The sequence below is a fragment of the Drosophila persimilis genome, unplaced genomic scaffold (genome assembly GCF_003286085.1).
Source record: "Drosophila persimilis strain 14011-0111.01,24,50 unplaced genomic scaffold, DperRS2 tig00000977-arrow-arrow-pilon, whole genome shotgun sequence".
NCBI lineage: Eukaryota > Metazoa > Arthropoda > Insecta > Diptera > Drosophilidae > Drosophila > Drosophila persimilis.
This window is the reverse complement of record NW_020825387.1, coordinates 539,808-563,222: the sequence shown is the minus strand read 5'-3', so window position 1 is coordinate 563,222 and position 23,415 is coordinate 539,808. Positions and strand designations below refer to the sequence as shown.

Below are 23,415 nucleotides of genomic sequence, written 5' to 3'. Positions count from 1 at the left end.
GGAGATTTACATATTTTTTGTAGAGCGGATTTCCGACAAGGATGGACAGAAAGGAGCATGGGGGGCGGTATGCGTACGCATACACTCACCTAAATGCGGCTATCAAGTCCTCGGTGACATCATCGGCCTCGTCCAGGGGTTTGCTGTTACTGGGGTTATCATCGTGCTGCTGCTGCTCATCGCGCAGCGCCTGGATCCTGCCCACCCATTGCAGGAACTCGGCCTCGTTGATTAAGCCGTTTCCTGTAAGTGAACCAATAAACGGGAGTATGCGTGAGTATGCGTGTGCTTGTGCGTGAGATGGAGATGGAGACAGCCATTGGACAGCAAGGAGAAAGGGAGAATTCTAAGCTTTTCCGAGAAAAAAGAAAAGATTGAGTGCATTTCTTTGTTTGTTCATTTGTTTGCCTGCCAGCTGAAAATGTTTACACGCTCCAAGAGATGTCCTTCCATTGTTGCCCGGACAACATGGGACTGTCGGGGCAGTACAGTCGCCGGAAAGTACAGTCCCCCGCTCAGAAAGTGCAGTGTGTCCAGGTGCTGGCATTGTGAAAAGCATTTCCCGGACAGATTTGTAGAAGCACTAACAAGCTAAAGCCAAATCCCAAGCTTAATTCACAGCCAAGGAAAAAGGGAAGACAACTTTTTTGGGGACTTCTTTCGAAACTTTTACAATTAAGAGCAAAAGATATGGCGTCCGGAAAACCTTTGAAGCCACGTCTTCGACCTTGACCTTCGGCGCAGAAACAAAAAAAAAAACAGAGCAGAAAAAAATACAGAAAAGAAATGTCGAAAAGGGACTAGAAGCAGTTGGTGTAAATGGGAATGAAAACGAAGTTGAAATCTGCGATAATCTCTCTGCGGCAATCGCCGAGCGGTTGGTCTGTGGCAAGAATGGAAAGTGGCAAGTGTGGCAACTATGGCGGATAGCGGATGGCGGATAGCGGATGGCTGGGTGCTGTGAGGTTCCGTATATCATTCACATTCGGGGCTAGAGAAAATTCCCATTTCTAATTGCAATTTGTGCCCTTGGGCCAGCGTATCCGAAATTTGAATTGCTAATATGTTTGTCGTGAACAAAAATGAAATAAAACCTCAGAATTAGGCAAAAGTGATTTAATTATATCTGAAATACGAATCGCAGCAGAGAGTGGAGATTAGTTTAATGAGCTATCCTTGAGGCAGCTTTGAAGTGCTTCAAAGAGTATCCTGCATCCAGAAGGATATCCAATTACATGTATTTCCATCCTCCATTCTATGCTTTTCAAGCACACTGCAGTTGGTTATATTTTCACCCGTTCTTTGGGGACTTTTCAGTTGTACTCCATGGTTCTTCTTGGCTTGTTAGGAAAACCCAATCTCTGCCTCCGTTGCCTTGCCAACAAAAGAAGAAAAAACCAAGAGAGAGGGAGAGCAGATGAAGGCCAAAACTGGAAAATGTTGGAATGTGGGTAATTACGAAACGGACTGCTGGCTTTGAGCCGTTGAGTGGCATTTGGTTGTTGGTTTGGCATCAAAAAAGCATTAAAGGTCATAAAACCCGATGCCCGGACACTCGCATCAATTAGACAATGCAGTGCCATCACAGCCAGTGCCTTCGGCGCGTGGAAACGTACATAACGAGGTCCCCACTCAACTCCGGACTCGGAACAAATATTATTCCATCAGGCCATGATGATTGCTTGGAGTATTTGTTCATATGTCGGCATACACATACCCGCACAGCCATGAATGGTCATACTCGTACATGACTTGGCTCAAGCCCATGCTCCCGCTCCCCATCATCATCCCCATCATCCCCGTCATCGTCCTAGTTCGCAGAGCTCATTGTTTGCCATTTTCCTGGTGCTCAGTCTGCTGCTCTGCTGCTGGTCTTTCTGCTGTTGTTTCCTCTGACATCTGTGTGACATTTTTGTGTTGGTTGCATGAAAAATATTTTCATTTGTGCTTAGCGGCCGGCATACAACCCCTCAACCTCTGAGCCCTAGGCTTTGGTTGTCATTTGCCAGGGGAAAACGGGTATGCCAGCCGGTATGTTCCGCATTCTTGATCAAGTCTGCATCTGTGTGTCTGTGTGTCCGTGTTCGTGCTCGTGGCGGAAGATTCATCTTCTTTCAGAGATGCCTATCCTTTATCCTTGAGATATTTTCCTTTTCCTCGTATCTTTTTTTTTTTTTAAATACAAAACTAAATGTTTGTTCGCCCCATGCACATTATCTCTGCCTCTGTGTCTGCCTCTGTGTCTCATGGCTGCGTGTCTTTCTGTACTGCCTGCAAAAAAGGACAAAAAAGGACAAGTCCAAGGATAATGAAAATGGCGCTGTTGTGTGGATGCTGATGCTGCCGCCATTGTCGTCGTTTTTCGTTCCATCTGCAATAAGGACATTCTACGGCATTGCCAGTGAGGGCGAGGACGTCTCCAACAGCGGCACTATTTCTGTGGCACATCTTGGCAATGCCACCAAAATGTATCCTGCATAAGCAATGTCCCATCCTTCCATGTGTGTCCATGTCTCTTCTCTGCATTCAGATGTCGTCGCTTGGTTGAGTCGTTAAGCAGAGAAACGAATATTTCTAGAAGCTTGTCATTGATCGATGGCTGGAAACTGCAAAAGGAGCTAGATATGTTCGAGATGATCGATAAGTGTGTATCTTATCGACACCATTACTCGACTAACACTCTAATTGTCTACAGGACTGCCATCTCAGGCCAAATCATCTCCGGCTCGTAGAATTAGTAGGTATGCTTAGCTAAGTCCTGGCTCTCATTTTCAATTACCCTTTTGCCAATCACAGATCCATTTGCTGTTCATTACCTCTCAACCCATCTCATCCCATTTAGAGTCTGCCAGGCAACGACAACTTGCAGCTGCGGTTGTGGCAGTGCATCTCGTCGGGGCACAAATCAATGCCACAGGGGAGTGCCACGTAGGAGCAGGTGTTGTTGTGTGGCACCAACTTCATGCCAAAATGTAATCAATTATTGGCAAAATGTACCTGCTGCTGGCTGGCTGATGCTTCTGTTGCTGTGACTGTGGCTTTGCTTTGCTGTTGCTGGTCCCATTCCTGTTTGCCACGGCTGACCTCATGCCAGCGGAAACGGAAGTCAGAACGGCACGGCACAGAGGAGCGGGGTGGGGGCTAGGAAGGTGGTTGGCATGTCTGTGTGTGGCTCCTGTTTGACTGTTGCTTTGTGGATTGGAAGGCCCTTCCACCCTCCGGGTACGTGTAATTTGGACACATTTGAGCTGGTAGTAAAACATGCAATAAAAGTTGGCTAACACACACAGGCACACACACACCCATTTCCAGACAAGCCAATGGCTGTCTGTGATGGCAAATAAATTACCTTGCAGTTTAGCCATTAATTAAATCTGGCCCAAAGCATTCTCCAATGTTTCTGTCCACTTGTCCCTGACCAACGTAGCGTATGCGCAATGTTTTGTTTTGAAAGGAATTCCTTCTGATTTGCTGCTGGCTGCTATCTGCTGTCTGCTGTCTGCTGTCTGCCAGGAATGCAGTTCAAGGCTCAAACTGAACTTTGAACTTAGCTGCAGCCCCAAAGCTGCTCCTCTCTTTTCCCTCTGGCCCCAGCCCTTCTTTACGAGCATTTCGTTTGGAAAAACTCACTTTCTGTCGGTTGCCCATTTTGGGGGATTTCTTTTTTACTGAGGCAGCCATTTCCCATTTCCATTTCACTTGGTCTGCAATATTCGGCCAAACGTTGGGGGAATTTCTCGGCTTTTCCTTGGTATTTTAAGCTGTATTTAATTTGGGCCCTTTCCAAGTGCTGCCCTCCAATTGGGGGCTGCCATTTGTGCAGATTTCCCGGTGGCCTCTTCATTGTGATTCGATTAGAGCTTCATTTCCATATGAAATCGGCCTTGAAAGGGTGGCGGGTGGTAGGTGGTAGGTGGTGGGTGGTGGGTGGCTGATGGTGGTTGCCCGGCAGTTGTTGCTAATGGGAAAAACGTTCTGTTCTGCTTTCGAACTGCGGTCTCCACTCCACACACTGCTGTCCAATGGCCAGGGGCAAACTAATTTAACATGACATGGCCTCTCCCCATGGGCCTGCCTTTGACACTTAACCACTGGCAAATCGGAAATTTAATGGCTCGCGGCTGTCGTTTATGGCTTTATGTCCACCACCAAATCGCTGCCGCATCTGTGCCAACAACACGAGAAAATCAGCTGGCCCTCTATCTCTCGAATAGAGCCTGAAATTAATTTCATTGTAGCCTGAAAGCATCGACAATTACTTTTAAACGCCGACCAGTGTCCAGGCTTAGTCACGGCGCACATAAATTATCAATGGTGTTGCCCAACCTGACCTGACCTGACCCCACAATCGACCCCAGTCAGGGGTAGAAAGCAGAAAAAGGAAAACTGTTGAATGCTCCTGGCCGGACCCAGCCCCATAAAGACACGCATAAATAAGGACCGCAGCCAGGTGTCCATTTGGCAGCGTCAGAACTTCCAAATCACAGTCAAGCCGGCCATGGCCTATCGCCCTTTGAGGGCGGGAGGTAGGGAGATAGGAAGATAGGGAGATAGGTAGGGTGTCACAGAAACCTAAGGAATGTTAATGAAGCCGTAAAGTGCGCATTCAACAGCTTTTGGCCTTAATCGAAATCAAAAAGACAAACAAAAAACTTCATGGGGAGACAAAGGCAAGTGTGTCTTTGTCTTGGGGCCAAACTCAGGACATTCTTGAGCAGTTTTTTCGCCACTTCTCGGGTTATTGGTAGCCGGTTATGTTCTTTGGTTACTTATGAGATGCGGTTCAAAGGCCGTTTTAAAATACGATTTTAAAAAATTTACATTTTCCGATACAGAAACTTGTTAGAGAATTCTAATGTGCTATCCTCGCTCAACAGAATAAGCCTCTCTAATAGCATTCTATTGACAGAGTTTTCTAGAAATCTAATTCTCTATTATTATTGCACATTAGGAGAAAAAACCAGTGTTGAGCAGGGCTACCAGTGTTGATAAGCAGATCAGAAATGGCAAGCGAAAGTGTTGCCAAGTCTGCTTTTGACACAGTTAACACCACAGCTCTGTTGTTTCATTATAGGCAACAGTACAGATTTCCAACCGTTTTTCCGTACTGTCTGTCGCGCACGTGTCGATGCCTGTGTTCGCGTTCTGGATTGCTGTAAGCTTGCAGGATATCTATAGACAAGGCACATGTGCCTATACGAAACTCGGGGCGTTAGTGCCGCAACATTTGTCTGCCGGTGGCAGTCATCAAAACAGGTCTCTCCCCACGATTTATCTCTCTCTCTCTCTATCTTCCTGGCTGCTATATATGCCTCGGTGTGGGCAGTGGCTGTCAGCAACAGTTGCCTGCTTTTATATGATAAATGTCCGTGACATCTGCTCCATAGCTCCACTGCTCCACCGCCTTATCAGTGTACGTGACCTCCTTTAAATTAACAGAATTTGCTGGAAAGTCTCCATCGATAAGGCTCCTAATGCATCGGGCAAATATTGAAGTTACCTGGACCAAAAGGCGCTTGAATGGAATTCAATTTGCTGCCGACACACTTGACACAAACGAGCCTGAAGGCCACGCCCTCATCATGCACTCGCCAATACTGGTATATGTATATGTATATGTATATGGGAAGGATACATTTTGATGTACATAAGGATGCGTCCATAACTGACATGAATACATATTCGTCTAGACAACAAACAAGCATTTTAATGCAAATTTAATTTTCTGACAGGTTGCCCTAATTTGATTGAAAAATATGCAAAACATATGCTACGAACAAAACGAAGAGCTGACATGTAGAGTAAATAGGGTACACTTTCCACAGGCCGGCCAAGAATGCAACAAGATAGCAGCACCCACACTGCCACACTGCCACACTCCCACAGAGTGCTACTCATATTCATGTCCATGGAAAATAGCATTTTTCTAACAAGTAAATAAAATAAGAAAACTTCCGGACCGGCGTGGCACTGCAACAAATCGGATGGACCAAGTCTTGCGACTTATACGGTCTAGAAATATACAAATAATACAAGACGGTTTAGTTCAGTTTATCCCACTAAAAGATACCCTCTGATATAATTTTGCGGACACAAATCAAAGGAATCAGTAACCAAATTACTCGAATTTGGCTATAGCCTACACCGAATATATCTTAAAACTGTGACATAAATTACCCCAAGCTCAATATACGACAGTACGCCAAAAGGAGAGGGTACTCGAATATTTCCTAGCATACTTATTGGGGCCGCATGCAATAAAGTTATTTCTTCCTGTTATTCTTAGATTAAACTTTGCTTTTATTTGATATTCCTGATGCCCAAGGGAAATGTCAGACCTGGAGAGTTCCACGAGAACAAAAGCAACCACATTTCACCTGCAGAGGGACGCTCGGCCAAGTCTAAACTTGATTAAATGACAGCAAAACCACTTGACATGCTCGGCTGGTCTTAATTACGGTTTCCAGTCCGCCTTCGCACTGCCTTTCAGCGCAGCTTGAATTATTAAAGAGCCCGGCAGACCAGCTCTACCAGCTCTCATAGGAAGGGACTAACTGTTGCACTCAGTGTCCACAGGTGGGCTTTTTGTCACAGAGAAAAAGGGCCTGAAGTGGCAAGCAAGCACTTTGTTGCTGTTGCTCTTTGCTGTTGCTGTTGCTGTTGAGTGGCACTTACCTGAATGGCTCGCCTCACGGATGAGATCGTGTATGATTTCATCACGCACATTTATGCCCAGGTTCTTGAGCATAAACTGAAGCTCGTTGGCGGTGACGCGTCCGTCACGGTTTCTGTCTAATAGATCGAATGCTGTGCGTAGATCTGAAAAGAAATTTCATATTAGAGAACTATTGAATAAATAATAGAATATATGTAAATTTTCCGTAGAATTTGTCGGAAACAGCAATTGAGCAGTGGTTCATAATATTTCATTAAAATTTTGCCGCCGGAAGTTCGGTTTTTCCCGCGCACAATATTACGTATGCGTCGTGTGGGCGAACAAAACTATAAGCAAGCCTTAAGTGAGTATTTATATATAAATATATATATAAAGGGCAACAAATTGCGTCGAAAGTGTTACCCTGAAACGGAAATGTGTCAGAAAAGAGTGTTTGCTGTGGAAATGCGACACAGAAAACAGAGATTTGTGGAGGAAACCCTCTTTTGGTTTGTTATTGCAGCTGTTAAATGTCATAAAATGTTGGAAAAGCATATGTAGCTCAATGGGGGAGCAGCTCCTCCCATTTGAAATGTGTGTGGGGAAATAATCGTTCCATGAACTGGCTTAAACTCTCATTCTGGGCGGGGCCTTGTACAATAATTAAGGCCTTGTCGCGGCCTTCTCTGTGGCATGCCAAGACAAGAGCTTAGTCGATGCTTTGCGGCCATAAAAAGTTGCTGTCTCCGCGCCCCTGCCTTTGCTACTGCTGCCATCTGCGTCTCACTTTTGGCCCCAATGCCAAATCGATCAAACTTGCAGTTGGCTGGCTGCAAATCCCAATAAATATGGACGTTCAGCTAAAACTGATAATTTTTCCAATCGCGCTTAACTTTCTGCGCAATTTGGTTCGTAATTTGGATAAATACTATGCAATTTGGGTCATGAATATTGTGATAGGGAAACGCAAGACTAGGAAAAGAGCTTAAGGCTGAGGCACTGGAAAACATCTTAAAATTCGTACCACCCTGAGCTGCCAACCAACCCGTTCCTTGGCGGCTTCCGGTGGCATGGAAAGAAGAAGGGAAGAAGATATGCGAAAATTGCATGTAAATTGCTTTGGGCCATGTCTCTTCCACCTACCTGCCGCCGCTTTTCCTCGCTCTTACGGAATGTGGAGCACTTCCGTTGCCTTGGCTTTGTCGAGTGGTCCGATGTGTGCCTGTACCCCTGCCGCAGCCGGTGGGTGTGTCTGTGGTGGTGCCTGCACCTGTGTGTGTGTGCACTTGTATAGTTTGTAATTGCACACGTGTTTATTCTTCAAATATTGACACATTGACACAATATTTTACGTTGCTGCGTCTGGTAGCACTGCTGACAGGTGTCAGAGAAGTGGAACATATTGAGGTTGCCCGTTGCCCCCATATTGAGGCACACATGTGATTGACATCTAGTTAAGTTGTAGTCAAATAAATTCGAATTTGCTATTGTGTCACTTGTGAATGTGATGCGTTTATCGATTTCTGAGCCAACAAAATGTCATCGCAAATTAGTGATGGCAACGTGGAGCAAATGTCAAGCTATCCCTATCCCTATATCCTACATTCTGGCACAGAATTAAGAAAAGTTTTTAATTGCAATATTAGCTTAGGACAAAGACCTTTCCTCTCGCTTAGAGCTCCCTGCTCTGTGCATCGTGCTCCATGCTCCATGCTCCGTGCTCCATGCTCTGTGCTGCGTGTCCCTCATTTCAAGGCAAAGTGAAAGTGCGCTCAGGCAGAAAGTTTGCAATCTGTAAGTGTCGCACGGAACTAATTGAAGGGACAGCGCCAGGACCAGCATCCCGATGTCCTTGGGAGACTGAAATTTGAGTCGTTTTCCCCTGCTTGCTGCTGCATTTAAGCCATCAAACTTTGTCCTTAAAACACTTCTTGTTTGTCTAGCTCCTTGTTGTCTGTTTGGGTTTTCGGTCCGTTGTCCGTTGTCAATGAACTTGATAATTGCATTGCATTGCCCTCTGGGGGCTCTTTGGGGGTTTCCCATTCGCTTCCCACGGGTCTCATTTGGGGAGTGGAGTGTAATTGAGTTGGAAAAACAAACTTACTTGCCAACACTTCCACAAGCCAAGCCCACACACGACATGTAGGACATGGGACCCTAAATTGCACCTTCCACTGCACACTGGTTGTGCTGTAGTCGTAAATAACGCTTAAAAGTTAAAAGTTCTCGCAGAAACTTTACCAATCCACCCACACATACGAATATTGGCAGACGATTTTCCAAGAGCTGGGCTGGTATGGGTGTGGGTATGGGTATGTGGCTGTATGCATAAACCAGAGTGGCCATGAATTGTGGCTTATAGTGGCTGGAAAGCCGTTTATTCGGCGGAAATGCCGCTGATGGTGGTCTCATCTTGGAATTCGTTCAGGGTTATGGTTCATACAGATATTATATGTAATTTATTGCCATGTAACCTTTCAGATTATAGCCCAAATAACCTTTGGAATCTTTCTGGTTCAGTGCTACCAAACTGTGGTGCCGTGACCTTGATTGAATCTCTGCAGAAGCGGAAGTTTTCTTTTTTGCTTTTTGCCTACATTTGCTCTGGTTTATGGTCTGGATTTTCATCTTGCATTGCGAATTTCCATATCTATTTATAGCCTGCCCTGCCTGACAGTAAACCCTGTTAATCCCCTTTCATGTCGGCACAAGAATTAAATTATTCGAAACAAAGGGCCATGCTTGAACATTTCGCGCGCGCTTTCCAACACTTCAAACGTGTCAATTTGAAGAGGACGTACATATGTAGGTGTTCGAGTGCCTCTATTTGTCACACACACACGCACACACACACGCGAACATTCCCCTCCTCCAGAATGGGGTAGCGTGTGTACTTGAGGGTGTTAAAGAGCCGAACAGAGCCCTGAATGTTGGGAATATACATACTATGGGTAGTATATTGTAAAGTTGGGCACAGAAGACACACAGGCACTGACCGCCATCATTAATGTGTTCTTCCGCTCGGAGAACAACAGTCGCGAGAAATATGAAGAAGGGGGCTCCCTGCCGAATCATAAGAAAATGTAATGAACATATACAACAATAATAGACTTGGTTGCTGTGTCCCAGCGATAAGATATTCTATGGTAATTCCCAACAAATCACCACAAAAAAAAAAACACCAAACAAATATGAAGAAGAAAAGAGTACAGCTTCGGTGGTCGAATACTTTGATACCCTGGCAGATCGACGATTGATTTGATGTTTAGATACGATTAAGCTCTAGCAAGGCACTTGAGAGTACAGACTGTACAGAGCTTTGAAGAACATTTGTATATGCTATGGGGATCGATAGGATTAATTAAGCAATTAGTTAGCGTACGTAACAAAAGATACTTCATTCTTAAAGTTACTAACATCAGGTCATAATTATAACACCTTCTGGAAGCGTATCGCAATAACAAACACACAAAATTATCGTGTTGATTAGATTGGCAATGCCATTCGTGTTTTTTTTTGTATTTGTGTTTGTATTGTATTGTGTTTGTGTGGGCGGACGGACGGGCGACGGTGATTTGGCATGACACACGACTCTTTGTTGCCCTGCTCCCTGTTGCCATTTCCATTTCCATTTCCATTCCGTTTCCCACCCTTCGCCTGCTCGTCTGCTCGCCTGCTCCAATTTGTTAAAACATTGTGCACATGCATATACATAGTATAGATTTCCAGTGATAATTTTTTGGCATGTCCACGACATCATGTGCTCTGTTAGCACTTCCATAGAAATGTGCGAACACACGGCCGGAGATAATTGCATTAGCAAAAAACTGGAGTAGCTAACGGGCAAAAACTGGGAATATGCGATCTGCTGCAGGACGATTGCATCACCGTATTATATATTATAGACTTGTGCTATTGATTTGTGCTGACAGATAAGTAGCGAAGTACCGAGCTCCCCCACGTATAGCATTTAAATACCCATAAAAGTACACATACGATCAAAAAAATATTTAAATATTTAACAACTTTGAAGTGTGAAAATATCTTAAAATGTAATTAGGGTGAAAGTATTTTTAGGAATAAAACATTTACGGTGTGCATTTAACAAATAACAAATATTGAAGTAGGTATTAAAGAATCGAAACGGATGTCCATACTTAGCTCACCTCGCACTTGACTTGCGATTTCTTTGTGATCCATTTCTGTAGCTCTAGGTTCTTCTTTCCGTTTTATATAGCAGTTCTATATGGTATTTATAGATTTAGCGTGCCTCTGGACGCCCGTTTATTTGTGCGATTATCTGGCTGTTAAGATGTTCTCTCGTTTTGCTCTTTGGCAATTATTACTTTTACTTTTTGCGGATGTTTGTGTACTTTTTGTTGTGTGTCTTTTCCCTGCCGTTCAATGGGGCATGGAGGGTATGAGTAATGTTCGCGATTTGTTTATCCACTTTCAAAAGTTCTCAAAGATTTCACTTCAAAAATAGCAAATAATGGGTATGATTATTGTTGATCTTGGCAGAGCAGCCTATAAACGATTATAATTAACCCGATTCGGCATGGATTTCTTTTTGGAAATCATCCTATCAAAACCCCCATCTCGTAGTAGTATTAATTGAAATTAATTACACAACTGAGGTCTGATGACTGATTGAGGTCAAATGCCAATGTGTTGTTTGGCCTCAGGGTCAGGTTTCTCCTTCTTTGACCTCTCCGCGTCACACACTTGACGGCTTTCATCAAATGTCATTTGTGGAGTTTCCTCGCACTTGATATGTGTATTGCCTTGCTTCCAATTTCTCGTAAGGCCAATAAATATGGCGTGGAATATTAGCATTCTATAGTTTGGTGGTGAGAATGAATGCTCAACATTCTTTTGGCTAAACAGCTTTAACAGCTTTGAAATGTTTATCAGATGGGGAAACTCATTTGTCTTATCAAATTTCCAAGCAAATAGCTCTGACCTGACTCATATCTGTCCAGGTCCCAATAGAATGCCAATTGCAAAAGGAAAGTATTTTGCAGTTGCAACTATTGTTACCACAAGTGACATAACAGACTCCGTCCGGGGTCTTGCAGCAGTCCTTTCGAACCAGACCCAGACCCAGACACAGGCACTGGCACAGACACAGAGTAGGGCTTGGACTTTAAGCCCATTCAGACACAGGACAGTGTGAAACCAATCAAAACTTTGGCTAACATTATCTCTCCGATTACCATATAACTTGTGAAATTACGCCGCTCTGCCAAGAGGTTCACTGCCCGGAATCTAAACTTCGGAACTGATTGCCGGATAGTGGAGATAGCGATAGGTTGGTTGTTAGTTGGGGACTAGACCACAGAGTGGGGACTCGGACTTTCCGTCGCGTCTTCTGTTGGCAATCGCGTCGACTTCGAAACTGAACTGAACGGCACCCAGCGGAACCTCATGAATGGCAGGCAGGCAGGCAGGCAGGGCAACATTGGCAGCAGCTTCGGGTGGGTGGTGGTTGGCTCCATGATAGGCCCCCCATTCGGTTCTGGTGCCGTTAGATGGCGCCTCGTGTTCGTATGGCTTCGGGTTCGGTTCAGTTCGGTTCAGGTCAGTTCGGTTTGTGGCTTCGTCGCAATTTCATTCAACAAATCTGTTTTGTTTTTGTTGCTGCTTCTGTTTTCATAACGTTCTTCTTCACACGAAGAGAGCCACACAGACGGAGACGGAGAGCGAGAGTCTCTTGCACTGCACTCTTTCCCCTCAGGTCCTCCTCCCCTCCTCACAGCAACACCAGTGCGAAAGTAAAGCGCATTCACGTGATAAGTTTCGCCTATTTTTTGGCGTTTTTTTTGCGCGCTATTTCTGAAGGACTTTTCGGGGCTTTTTGTGGATGAAATGCGAGTATCATAAGTGTTCAAAGGCACATTAATTGTGGTTTTTGTGATGAAAACAGAAAGTAAGTAAATTTGGGATATTATTCCAAATATATATATATATCATTTGTCTGTAAACGTACACATTATTTGCATCCAAATAAATTTTAAGCCTTTCCACACACACACACACATCGCCCAAATCATTGCCTCTAAAAGACTACCACAGACACCCTGTACATAGTTAAGCCCCTTGCACAACATCCTACAAGGAAAAGGCCTTCACGTAGCCTTGGCAGAAAAAACAAAAACAAGAAGAACAGGAATGCATTTTGTGCAGCATGCAACGGGAAGCAGGCACGATTCGTCTCTCCTTCTCCTTCTCCTTCTCGTTCTCTCTCTCTCTCTCTCTCTATGTTGGAGGGGTAAGCAAAGCTCTCTCTGGAACGACTGGGACCGCTGAAGTCTCTCTTGCATTACCATCTATCTCCCTTCCTCACACAGGCGAAATAAAAACCGTTTGTTTGGCTCAGCGAATATGTGGAACAAAACAAATTGACGAAAAACGGCACGGCTCTTTGCCCGGGCGTAAGTGTTTGTGTGTTGTGCTATCGGAGGCGGCATCTGAGAGCGGGAGAGCGGAAGAGCGGGAGGGAGGACAGCAAGGCGCAAAATACGAATACGTAAGTCGTTTATGCAACGATTTCATTGGGTTTTACGTAATTCACAATTAATTCGAGATTCCAAATGGATTTACGCGGGATTCGATTCCAATTATCGGCTAATTAAAAGAGTTCTCGTGCGTCTCTACAATGGTGGATTCAGAAAGAAACGTGCTTGGAGTTTGCCTACCCTTTGGAAAAAATGAGCTGTAATCCGTTAACAGACTCCTGTCCGCCCATGTCTTTGTTGCATCCTTGATTGAGCGCATCCTTAGTTCGTTCAACCCCAATCCCCAATGCAAACCAACTTTTTAATGAAAATGAATTGCCTAAAGTTTGAGAACATAACAGAACAAGAGAATGCAAGCCAAAAACCAAACAATCAACCATTTCCGCATAGAGTTCTCAATATATGAAGCTCTGTTTCAGGGTCAAACACGAACTACGACGCAAAAAAACTTTCCCAGACCAGATTAAGGCGTAAATCGTATTTGGAATAAAGTACGGTAGAGGGCTCCCACACCAAACATACACCACGAACGCCTACGACACCCGAATAATGAGGTCACGTGCCGAGACCAGAGGGCACGCCACCCACGGCGGTCGCCAGCAGTCTAATATCGGTTCGGCTGCCGGATTTTAATGCTTAATAACAGTCACAATCCTTAACTCTCTCTATCGTTCGCCTTGCTCTTCGATTTTCAGGCTTTAAGTGTGCAAAAATGCACCATAAATTTGATTTTTACGATGCGATGGCCATTTAGAGATGCGTTTTCACTTAACCATTTTTTTATGGGGCTGTCAAGAGCCTCGGCGCTACCCATGTGCACAGAGAGATTCGACTTCATGGGAGTGCAGCTGCTGCTACAAGGACCATCATTAATATTCAGAAATCAATCCGAGGGCCGCCGCTGCCATCATCAAAATATTTCAAGTCCAAAACGTGCCGAGTGGAATATACGATGCCAAAAAAGCGGGATTGGTTGCAATATACGCAATATATAGCAGGAGTGCAATGGAGCGAGACTGCAAAGGACCAGGATATTCGGAGTACTGCATAGTCACGCACATATGTATGCATGTACCCACTCATAAGCAGACTTCAAACGGAATTACTGGCTTCGTTTCGTTTTAATATTGAATCCATTTACGTGACCAAATTAGCCCACTTGTTTAAACATTTTTCCTTAAATTTGTGTACGTATATTCCAAAATTAACTTCTAATGGAAATTGCTGAACGAAAGCTCTTTTATGGAGAAGGTGTTCCCCTTCACGATCGATCGAAAGCTTTAAGCTTGGGACAGCATGATCCACGTTTCCTGGTAACGCGTGAAATTTAAAGTGAGATGGAAACTTTACAACCACTGAACGGTCTCATTTTTCACTTTTTCGTTTTTCCCGCTTCTCCATTCTCTTTTTTTTCCGGCTAATTGCGGTGCCGTTCATAACGCCGCTCGAGTGTCAAGCTGAGAATTTTGTGGCATAGGAATAAAAAACCGTCAGCGTGGCGCAACCATAAATCAAGATGCAGGCGTGTCGCATCCAAAAAAAAATAAAAAATACAAAGAAATAAAAAAAAAGTTGAATATTGTAGCGGCTCCTGTCTGTCAGCTTTCATCAGCGGGGAAAGTGGCAACAAATTAATTGCCAGGCCCAACGCCCACCGCCCAACGCCCACCGCCCACCGCCCACTTGCCAAACACACATGCACAGACACGCACAAACACGCACGCGAACAGAGATAGATTGTCGAGCGATAAGTGCCAGGGCAATAGAGGGAGAGAAACATACGTGGCTGGTGACAAACGTTTAATTAGTTTTACAAGTGTGTCGACAAATTGGCACGGCCTCTGTCTCTCAAAGTGGATTTGTTGTCACTCTTTTGACAAATTAGCAATTTTCGGCTGTGCTGTAATCAACACAATCGGGGGTATGGTATCGATAGCACACCACCGATAACATGTCTAAAGTTCGCTTTCAGATTTACGGCATGCGGCACACCGGACACGGGCACGGGACACGGCCCTCGGCACACGTCCCGAAATGCTTTTGGCCAATACTCACACTTATCATCTTTGCTCATATTTCCAATAGACGCTAATTTGGCAGCGTTCAGTGATCGTGTTTCCAATGGAGATTTGATGGATGGGACGGCTGCGATCAATCAAGGCTGGAGAGTGGTGAGACACGCGGAACGGACACTTCTAACCGCTACATAGGCTGGGAATATTCTGTTAGGGCCCGAAATGCTGCACGAACGCCAACGCTTACCGCTTGCCGCACGATTTATCTACGAAAACTCCAAGATAATGACTGAAATGAACCACTTTTGCTAGGGTTCCCTCCTCTCTTTATATCTGGGTGTGGGTTGGCCTGGCCCCTGTGTCTGTGGTACTATATTGTATTATATTTCATTTCAGATAACTCGGTTATCAGTTATCAGCTGATGGCAGCACCCAAATCTGGGCAGGGGGCCTCGTTGAGATGGGGTCTGGGATGGGTTCTGGAATGGGGATGGGGATGGGGATGGGCCAAGCAGTTGTCTGACTGTTCATTAAGTACAACTCTATATGGCGTAATCCACTAATATGTACACTATTTGCTCTCAGTTATTATTATTATTACTGTTCTTATTTGTGTTCTTATCGCGATTTCTGTGTTGTCAGATTGTTGAAAGGCAGACAACACTTTGAGTGGGGCCTTAGCCTCAAAAAATAGCGTTGAATGGGCTTGTCTTGGGCTTTAGAGGAGACAGTAGATGAGTCCTTCTGATTTATTCTGCCTATACATATGTTTGTATCTTTTGCTTCCCAAAGATTCCCTCGAATTTTCCAATGGGTACTAAAATATCAATAAAACATTTCATAGTATGATTGATAAATGAAAATTATTATTGAACGGGTGATAATATTTACTACCAAACGGATATGAAGGGGCTATGCTGGAGTTTATAGAGATAACATGATACATTGTATATACTAGTAAGTATGGGGCTGAACTCATTTCCATTGTCAAATATTGCCAAATCGCAAAACCACTTCTCCTAAGCTGCGTACTTTGAGAATCGCATAGAAAGGCCCTTAGAACTTTTAATCTAAGTTTCCATACCATATCTCAGATTTGAATAGAATAAAACCCATAAGACCCAGCACTTCAGTGAGTCACTCCAGCCACCGGCTCCCTCTTTCGCGCAAATATTTGCTGGATATTAACAGTCTGACAGGGCCATGTCATGTGAAAGTGTCCGAAGAGATTTCAATATGATAAGTTCTGCTCAAGACACATTTGCCTGTCAGCCAAGAAATGTGTCACTTGGCTGATGGATGGGCTGATGCTGATCCCACAGTTGGCCAGAAATCAAGAGCGTCTTATCTGATCCAAAAACTTTTCGAGGTAAATCTCCATAGCCATGAGAGCGTGGTTCATTTCGCATAATGTTGTTAGTTGTGGCTGTGTGGCAAGTATCTGCATCTCTGCTCTCTACATATATTCATGATAGTCGATTTTTATTTCCCCGCTAATTGGGCACGTGATTTGTGGGTGTCAGCTATCTCTTGCTCTGCCTCGCCTTCTGCCCCACCTTCATTGGTATTTGTGGCTACCACCATTCGTACTCGTATCTGGCCCAAAAAGAAGGAGGCGCGTTAATTAAATTTCAACTCGATTATGGCTATCGTGATTAGATTATAGCCGCATTTCTACAGTCATTGTTTTGTTGTTTGCTGAAAGCGGAAAAGTAATAAAAATACCTCAAACAGTGCCCCAGTATACTCGTAATATCCATCTATCTTAAAGTGCCAGTGGACCTGTCCGAGCGGCAGCTAAAATTAGTTGGCTGCACACTTAAAATTATATTTTTAGCAAAACACAAAACATGAAAAAGGCGGTCAGCATTTTGGCCAGTCTAAATTTGAACAGAACATTGCAGTCCGATGTACTCTAAGAAGATTGCGTATACGCGGAGTGGGCCTATCCCGAAATGTGTAGTCCCCTTGAGGGTCGAACAGAAGACGGCTTCCTCCCAGATAATACTCATACACTTGCTGTATTTATCCACAGAACAGATCAATTATAATCTGATTAAACCTCAATTCTGCTCGACAGCTCACCTGAATATCAGACAGAGGTCACTGCTCTACTCTCTTTGTTTGCACACAAATATTTCATTTTGTTGATTTTTGTGACTTACCTGTTATTTCCACCTCTGTAAATGGTTTCTTTTTGACAGACTGCAAAACGAGGGTGAAAATCAAATAGATTAAAACCTGAATTTAGCAGAATTTTCGGGTTTTTGTTGTATTTACCTTGGTGGCTCGTTTGCCCAGCAGAGCTGTTCCCAGCATCTGAAAAAATAGACATAAAAGAATACAGATTAAATATACATACAAGGTACATATAAAATACAGTCAAGAGAAAATGTTAGTCGGGTTGTGCAGAAAAAGCATTGCATATTTTTGAGCTGAAGCATCGCCGTTGATGGACGATGGGGGAGGTGCGGAATGGGGCAGATGACGATGAAGGCAGATACACAATTGTATTTTTCTTTTACATCATGTCTTAATAGACTAATGTCTGGCCCGACTGACGTTTTATTTTTGACATTTTGTCTATTACGCTGTTATTTTAGCACCCATTCTATTTTAATTCGATTTGGGATCGAGGTATTCCCAGCATTCGGGCAACGAAGACCCCAGAGAAATGAAAATGCAGTCAATTGTCACCTCAAATAACAATCTCGAAGCGAAGATTCCTTGAAGGGATTAGATATTTATAAGTTAATTAATTGAGGGGAATGTTTTTGTGATTTTCCATTGTTTTTCCTCGCGCAAAACCAAATACAATTACGTCGTCAGTTGAAAGTATTTCAGCAATTTTTGATTAATTACGAAATGGCGCAACGAGAGTGCTAAAAATATACATATGTACATATACATTTACGAAAATACTAAGTATATAATTCAATATCAGATTTAAATATGAAAGAGTTTCATCCACGGTACATTGAAAATTCGCCTTTCTTTTTGCCCCAGTGAAATGAGACGAAAATCGATTAGCGCTTAATTCAATCATGTCCGAATTTGTTTATTTTGTGTCACGTTTTATTTTGTTTTCTATTTTGTGTTTATTTCAAGAGAATTTAAGGTGCAGAAATATCAATTAGTAAGTGGTATTTTTGGCTATTTCTCTATGGGTATGAAAATATTTCCTTTTATCGTTCGGTATTAAAATTGAATTGTCTGAACAATGAGAAGAATACCCTTATTATAATTAAATAAATCTAATTCAGACCAACATATGTACATATGGTACATACATACATGGTAATTGTAATGCAGCAGATGCTCTCATGGCTCGAACGGAAGTTCTGTGAGTCCTTGGCCCAGGTTAGTTATCTCCGAGAGACCAATCAGTTGGTCAAAGACCGATCCAGGCATTGCTCACGTGCCAAGTGGCATAAAATGAAAACAAATTAATAAATTTACACAAAGACTGACATGTTTAATGCTCGCTTAAGTTTAATAGCATTTTTCGTTGACACTTTTTCACTAAAATGTACCTGCTTTAATTTGATCGTATTCAAGATGTACGATTCTGCGAGTATAAACAGTTTTTTTATGCGAATATTATGCCTTGCCAAAAGCATAAATTTTCGTCTGGTTTGTCAAAATATATTATGGAATTTTGATAGACTTGGTAGCCCTGAATAAAAATACATATCTACTTATAAATATTTCCACGCTTAGTGCGCACATCATAATTTGTTGGATGAATTTCAAATATACAAATCGCCAGAGTAAAGAAAAGTTAATAATCGCCAGTGTTTAGATTACGTATATACATATATAGAATCCGATAAACAATGGACTTTTTAATGCCGCAAAACAGCACCGAAACGCATTTTGGATGCCTAGAGACTTGCACATCAAGAAGCAATTATGGGCCATTTTCTATGTCATAATGAATCCCGGACTCTAGACTCCGCCACGACACGAACACGAAAAGCCAATTTGCCAACGGCACATGTAGATATATTCATATATATATATGTATATATATATAGACATATACGTACAAGTTTATCTCATAGATGTATGGCTGTCTGTGCACTTTAATGATGTGTTCTCGCTACAATGTTATTGGCTGCGACAGAGACGCGTTTTATGGCCCGGCCTCCTTGGGGGAAATGGTCTGTAATGCTGTCGAACGACTTGAGCGGCGTTTATCGCTGGCAAGATTTTAGTTTTCCCCATTTAATGGTTGCTCACATTTAAAACAATTGACTATTACAGAGAAAGGTGCAACTTTGTTGGCTTGAAACTTGAGCTTTGTCCCCAGAATGGGCTGAGAGGTACTAAGATACCTGAAGATCACACTTAAAGTGCATATTTAATAATAAATATAATTTAATGAGCAACTCAATCAAAAAATAACAAATGACCCTGATAAACAAATTAACGAATTGTAGTACAAATATTGTTTTTAAAATGTATTTATAGATATCGCGAAGATTGGGTGATGGGGGGAGAGCAACAAATATTAATATTTGCCCATAACAAAAGAAATAAACAGATTGTGTGTGCCAGGGGAGGCAGCTTTAGTGCCTGCCAGACGGAGAACGAAAGTTTGTTGCCTTCATGGAATAGCGATTAAGCAAATATTTAGACAAATGCGAGTCAAATTGGGTTGAGTGGAGATCGGTTCGGTGTGGTGTGGTGTGAAGTATCGGAATGAATGAATGTGTCTCCAAGGTTCAAGGGTCTATCTCTCCCTGGGTGCAGCACTCACCTTCAGCTGATGACGTAGTCCACTCATTGGGCTCATTTAGTATTCAATATTGATGATACCGGAGATGAGGATAAGCAAAGCGTACAGCAAATGAGGAGATGCCTCAACAAGTGATTGCTTGGTGCCGGTGGGGTAGAAAGGGGGCCGCTTTTGGCCTAGTTTCTGTGTTGGTTATTTATCGCTATATTTACAAACACTTAAATGGACTTTAAATATTGTATGTATATGTTCGATTGGCGGCACTTTTACACTTTTTTACGTATTCTGATTTACTTTGCAACTGAATCCCAAGAATGTCTGATAACTGGAGCATTTATAGTATGAATAATAGTAGATAAATTAAATTCTTTTTCTATTATTTATGGTTTGTTTTTTGCTCAATAAATGGATATTGTCGCTATAGAATTTTTCGGTTTCGGTGCGCGCACGATCTGTCGACGATCGTCTCGCCGCGGAATCACAAACAATATTGAACAGTTTGCTCGAAAAGCTGCCAAAAAGTGAACAGCGAAAACCAAAATGTTGTCGAAACAGTAGTTTGGAGAGAGCCGGAGATTTCTCTGCCTCTCTCGGAGATCTTACGGCACAGGAACTAAGAAATCTCACCTCGTTCTGGGGATTTCAGAAAAGATGCAGAGAGAGAACCAGGAAGAAAGAGTCACGAAGGAAGCAAACCAATTATAAATACTGTGTATCTTAGAAAAAATTTCAGAAGCTGGAAAGTTGTAGCAAGGCAGTCCGCAAGTTCGCCTTAAGGAGACATTGCTTAACTGGGGTTTTTGTTAAACCTTTAATTATTTAGTTTAGACTTTTGAAGCTGGTACACGTAAATGAATTACATTAATCAATTACTTCTAGTATTTTCTGACAGTATACATGAGTACCACTAATCTGATATAACCTGAACTATCTGGCAGCTCTCTGAATTGGCATCACACCATGTGAAGTTGGCTGCGCTTAATAGCCTTATGACAGATTTACTCACTGACTAAGTGCAAAAAGGGAGACAGTCTTATGGGAAAAGCATACAGTAAGAGCGAGAGGGATACCTGCTTCAGCTTGGGTTTCCGGTGAAGCTTGGAACAGCGCTGCACGAGAAATGATCGTTTTTTACACTTTTCAGATCCAATTTGGCTGTCAAATAAATAAGGCAATAAAATTAACTTCCCAGTCATTCCCAGCCATCAGTTCAGAAGGGGGTGAGGGAATCAGCCAGCGCCAGTGCAACGAATACTGCCGATACTCCTCCTCAGTCGGAGACAGCTCGAAAGTCTGGCTGGCAAAGGGAAAAGACAGTGCCCCTAAAGCTCGGCAAACGATTTACGCTTACCAAGAAGCAATAGGCCATCTTCCAAAAAGTCAAAGTATGTTTAGGAGATGACAAGGATGACAATGCAGAAGCGCTGAAGTCATTGGAAGTAGATCAAAGTCTAGTGTCCGTGCTGCACCAGTTGACCATCAGCATATCAGAAGCATATCTACATAAAAGGGTTGTATATCAGCGTTTAAGCTCTTGTGAAGAATCGCAGGAAAACATGTAAGTAAGAGTAGAGCGTGCGTGCGTGCTTTGTTGCCAAGAAAACTGCAATCCGTGATTGGTTATTTATTATTGGATTATACCTTATCATAGCTGGCATACTCCTGCTCCTCCTACTTCGAGGAGGGTGACGAATAGAATTATAAGCTTCACTGGGACCCCTGGGAACTGGCAAGTGACATAGTGGGCGGTACTGTGATGGTCGCCATGAGCTACGACAGAGCTACTGTAGAATTATTAGGTAAGTACTGTCACAGTCCCTTCATCTCTTGATTCTATATATATACATTTTTTTTGTATAAATTTAAGGATGTTAATTGACGGGCTCCGTCGCCACGGAAACTTATTTGCGATTTATGCCGTCATTGCCGTCATTTGGCCAATTACGAAGTCTTGTCGTAGAAGACTATTCATGTACGACGGAGGGAGACCCCAGAGTGGAACAGGAAGGATTAAATATTGACTAAGATATGTACTCCGGCTATGAAAACCATGAACGCCCCTCCTGATCAAATGGGCAAATACTCGTATGTCGCATTCTATGATCGTTTTGGGGAAACTTTGTACTCTATGGTTCTTGGAATTCGTGTAAAAGAGGGAGTGGGATCAGAAGAATGAAAAGCCAATTTAGAAAAGGAAGGCCGCAGATGAACTATTAGACAATTTAGAAACAAAGAGAAAGAACAGAGGAGTTACATAAATGCCAATTTAGAAGCACAGAGAAATGTCGACTTCCAGGAGGAGGTCACAGACGAATTAATGAAAACAGAGCAAAATTCTGACTGCTACACTGGAAAATGCTGGCGACGGCCGGAAGAGAGCAACAAATATTAATATTTGCCCATAACAAAAGAAATAAACAGATTGTGTATTCCAGAGGAGGCGGATTTAATGCCTACCAGACGGAGAGCGAAAGTTTTTTGCCTTCATGGAATAGCGATTAAGCAAATATTTAGACAAATGCGAGTCAAATTGGGTTGAGTGGAGATCGGTTCGGTGTGGTGTGGTGTGAAGTATCGGAATGAATGAATGTGTCTCCAAGGTTCAAGGGTCTATCTCTCCCTGGGTGCAGCACTCACCTTCAGCTGATGACGTAGTCCACTCATTGGGCTCATTTAGTATTCAATATTGATGATACCGGAGATGAGGATAAGCAAAGCGTACAGCAAATGAGGAGATGCCTCAACAAGTGATTGCTTGGTGCCGGTGGGGTAGAAAGGGGGCCGCTTTTGGCCTAGTTTCTGTGTTGGTTATTTATCGCTATATTTACAAACACTTAAATGGACTTTAAATATTGTATGTATATGTTCGATTGGCGGCACTTTTACACTTTTTTACGTATTCTGATTTACTTTGCAACTGAATCCCAAGAATGTCTGATAACTGGAGCATTTATAGTATGAATAATAGTAGATAAATTAAATTCTTTTTCTATTATTTATGGTTTGTTTTTTGCTCAATAAATGGATATTGTCGCTATAGAATTTTTCGGTTTCGGTGCGCGCGCGATCTGTCGACGATCGTCTCGCCGCGGAATCACAAACAATATTGAACAGTTTGCTCGAAAAGCTGCCAAAAAGTGAACAGTGAAAACCAAAATGTTGTCGAAACAGCAGTTTGGAGAGAGCCGGAGATCTCTCTGCCTCTCTCGGAGATCTTACGGCACAGGAATTAAGAAATCTCGCCTCGTTCTGGCATTGCCATTTTGTTAATTTTAATTTTTTGATTTATTTTCGCCGATTTCTTAGCCTGTTCTCGCTCTTTGTCAACAAGCTTAGCCGGCATCGCATTTAGATCTTGTGACGAGGCGAATTTTTTGTTCGTTTGTGAATCTAAAGAAATACATGTTCCATCAGATATTGCAGATTTCTAAAAAATGTATTGGCAAACATGTTTACTTATATTTTTTCCATGGAGCAGAATTTGGC

The 23,415-nt window shown here is 42.9% G+C and overlaps 1 protein-coding gene and 1 long non-coding RNA gene across 7 annotated transcripts in view; one reads left to right on the top strand and one right to left on the bottom strand.

Moving 5' to 3' along the window:
- The window catches only part of LOC6600995 (calcium-binding protein E63-1), a 28,958-nt gene that overhangs the window by 3,927 nt on the left and 1,616 nt on the right, over positions 1-23,415 (bottom strand). Inside the window, exons 1-5 of one of the 5 annotated variants that reach the window (XM_026993923.1) lie at positions 19,951-20,365; positions 17,469-17,507; positions 17,354-17,393; positions 6,676-6,819; positions 90-243 (exon numbers count right to left, since the gene is read on the bottom strand). In XM_026993923.1, the coding sequence (XP_026849724.1) occupies positions 90-243; positions 6,676-6,819; positions 17,354-17,393; positions 17,469-17,507; positions 19,951-19,986 (413 nt within the window). In that variant the 5' untranslated portion in view covers positions 19,987-20,365. Of the gene's footprint in view, positions 1-89; positions 244-6,675; positions 6,820-10,812; positions 11,130-11,871; positions 12,038-15,228; positions 15,395-17,353; positions 17,394-17,468; positions 17,508-19,950; positions 20,366-23,415 lie in introns of those variants that run through there. The other 4 variants (XM_026993924.1, XM_026993925.1, XM_026993926.1 and 1 more) reach the window with 4 other exon arrangements.
- LOC113566792 lies at positions 20,841-22,366 on the top strand. Of its 2 annotated transcripts, XR_003409224.1 has the most exons (4): positions 20,841-20,980; positions 21,074-21,487; positions 21,581-21,728; positions 21,797-22,366. It is a non-coding gene; the product is annotated as an uncharacterized LOC113566792 (long non-coding RNA). The 2 variants fall into 2 exon arrangements; XR_003409223.1 differs by having other exon boundaries at positions 20,841-21,487.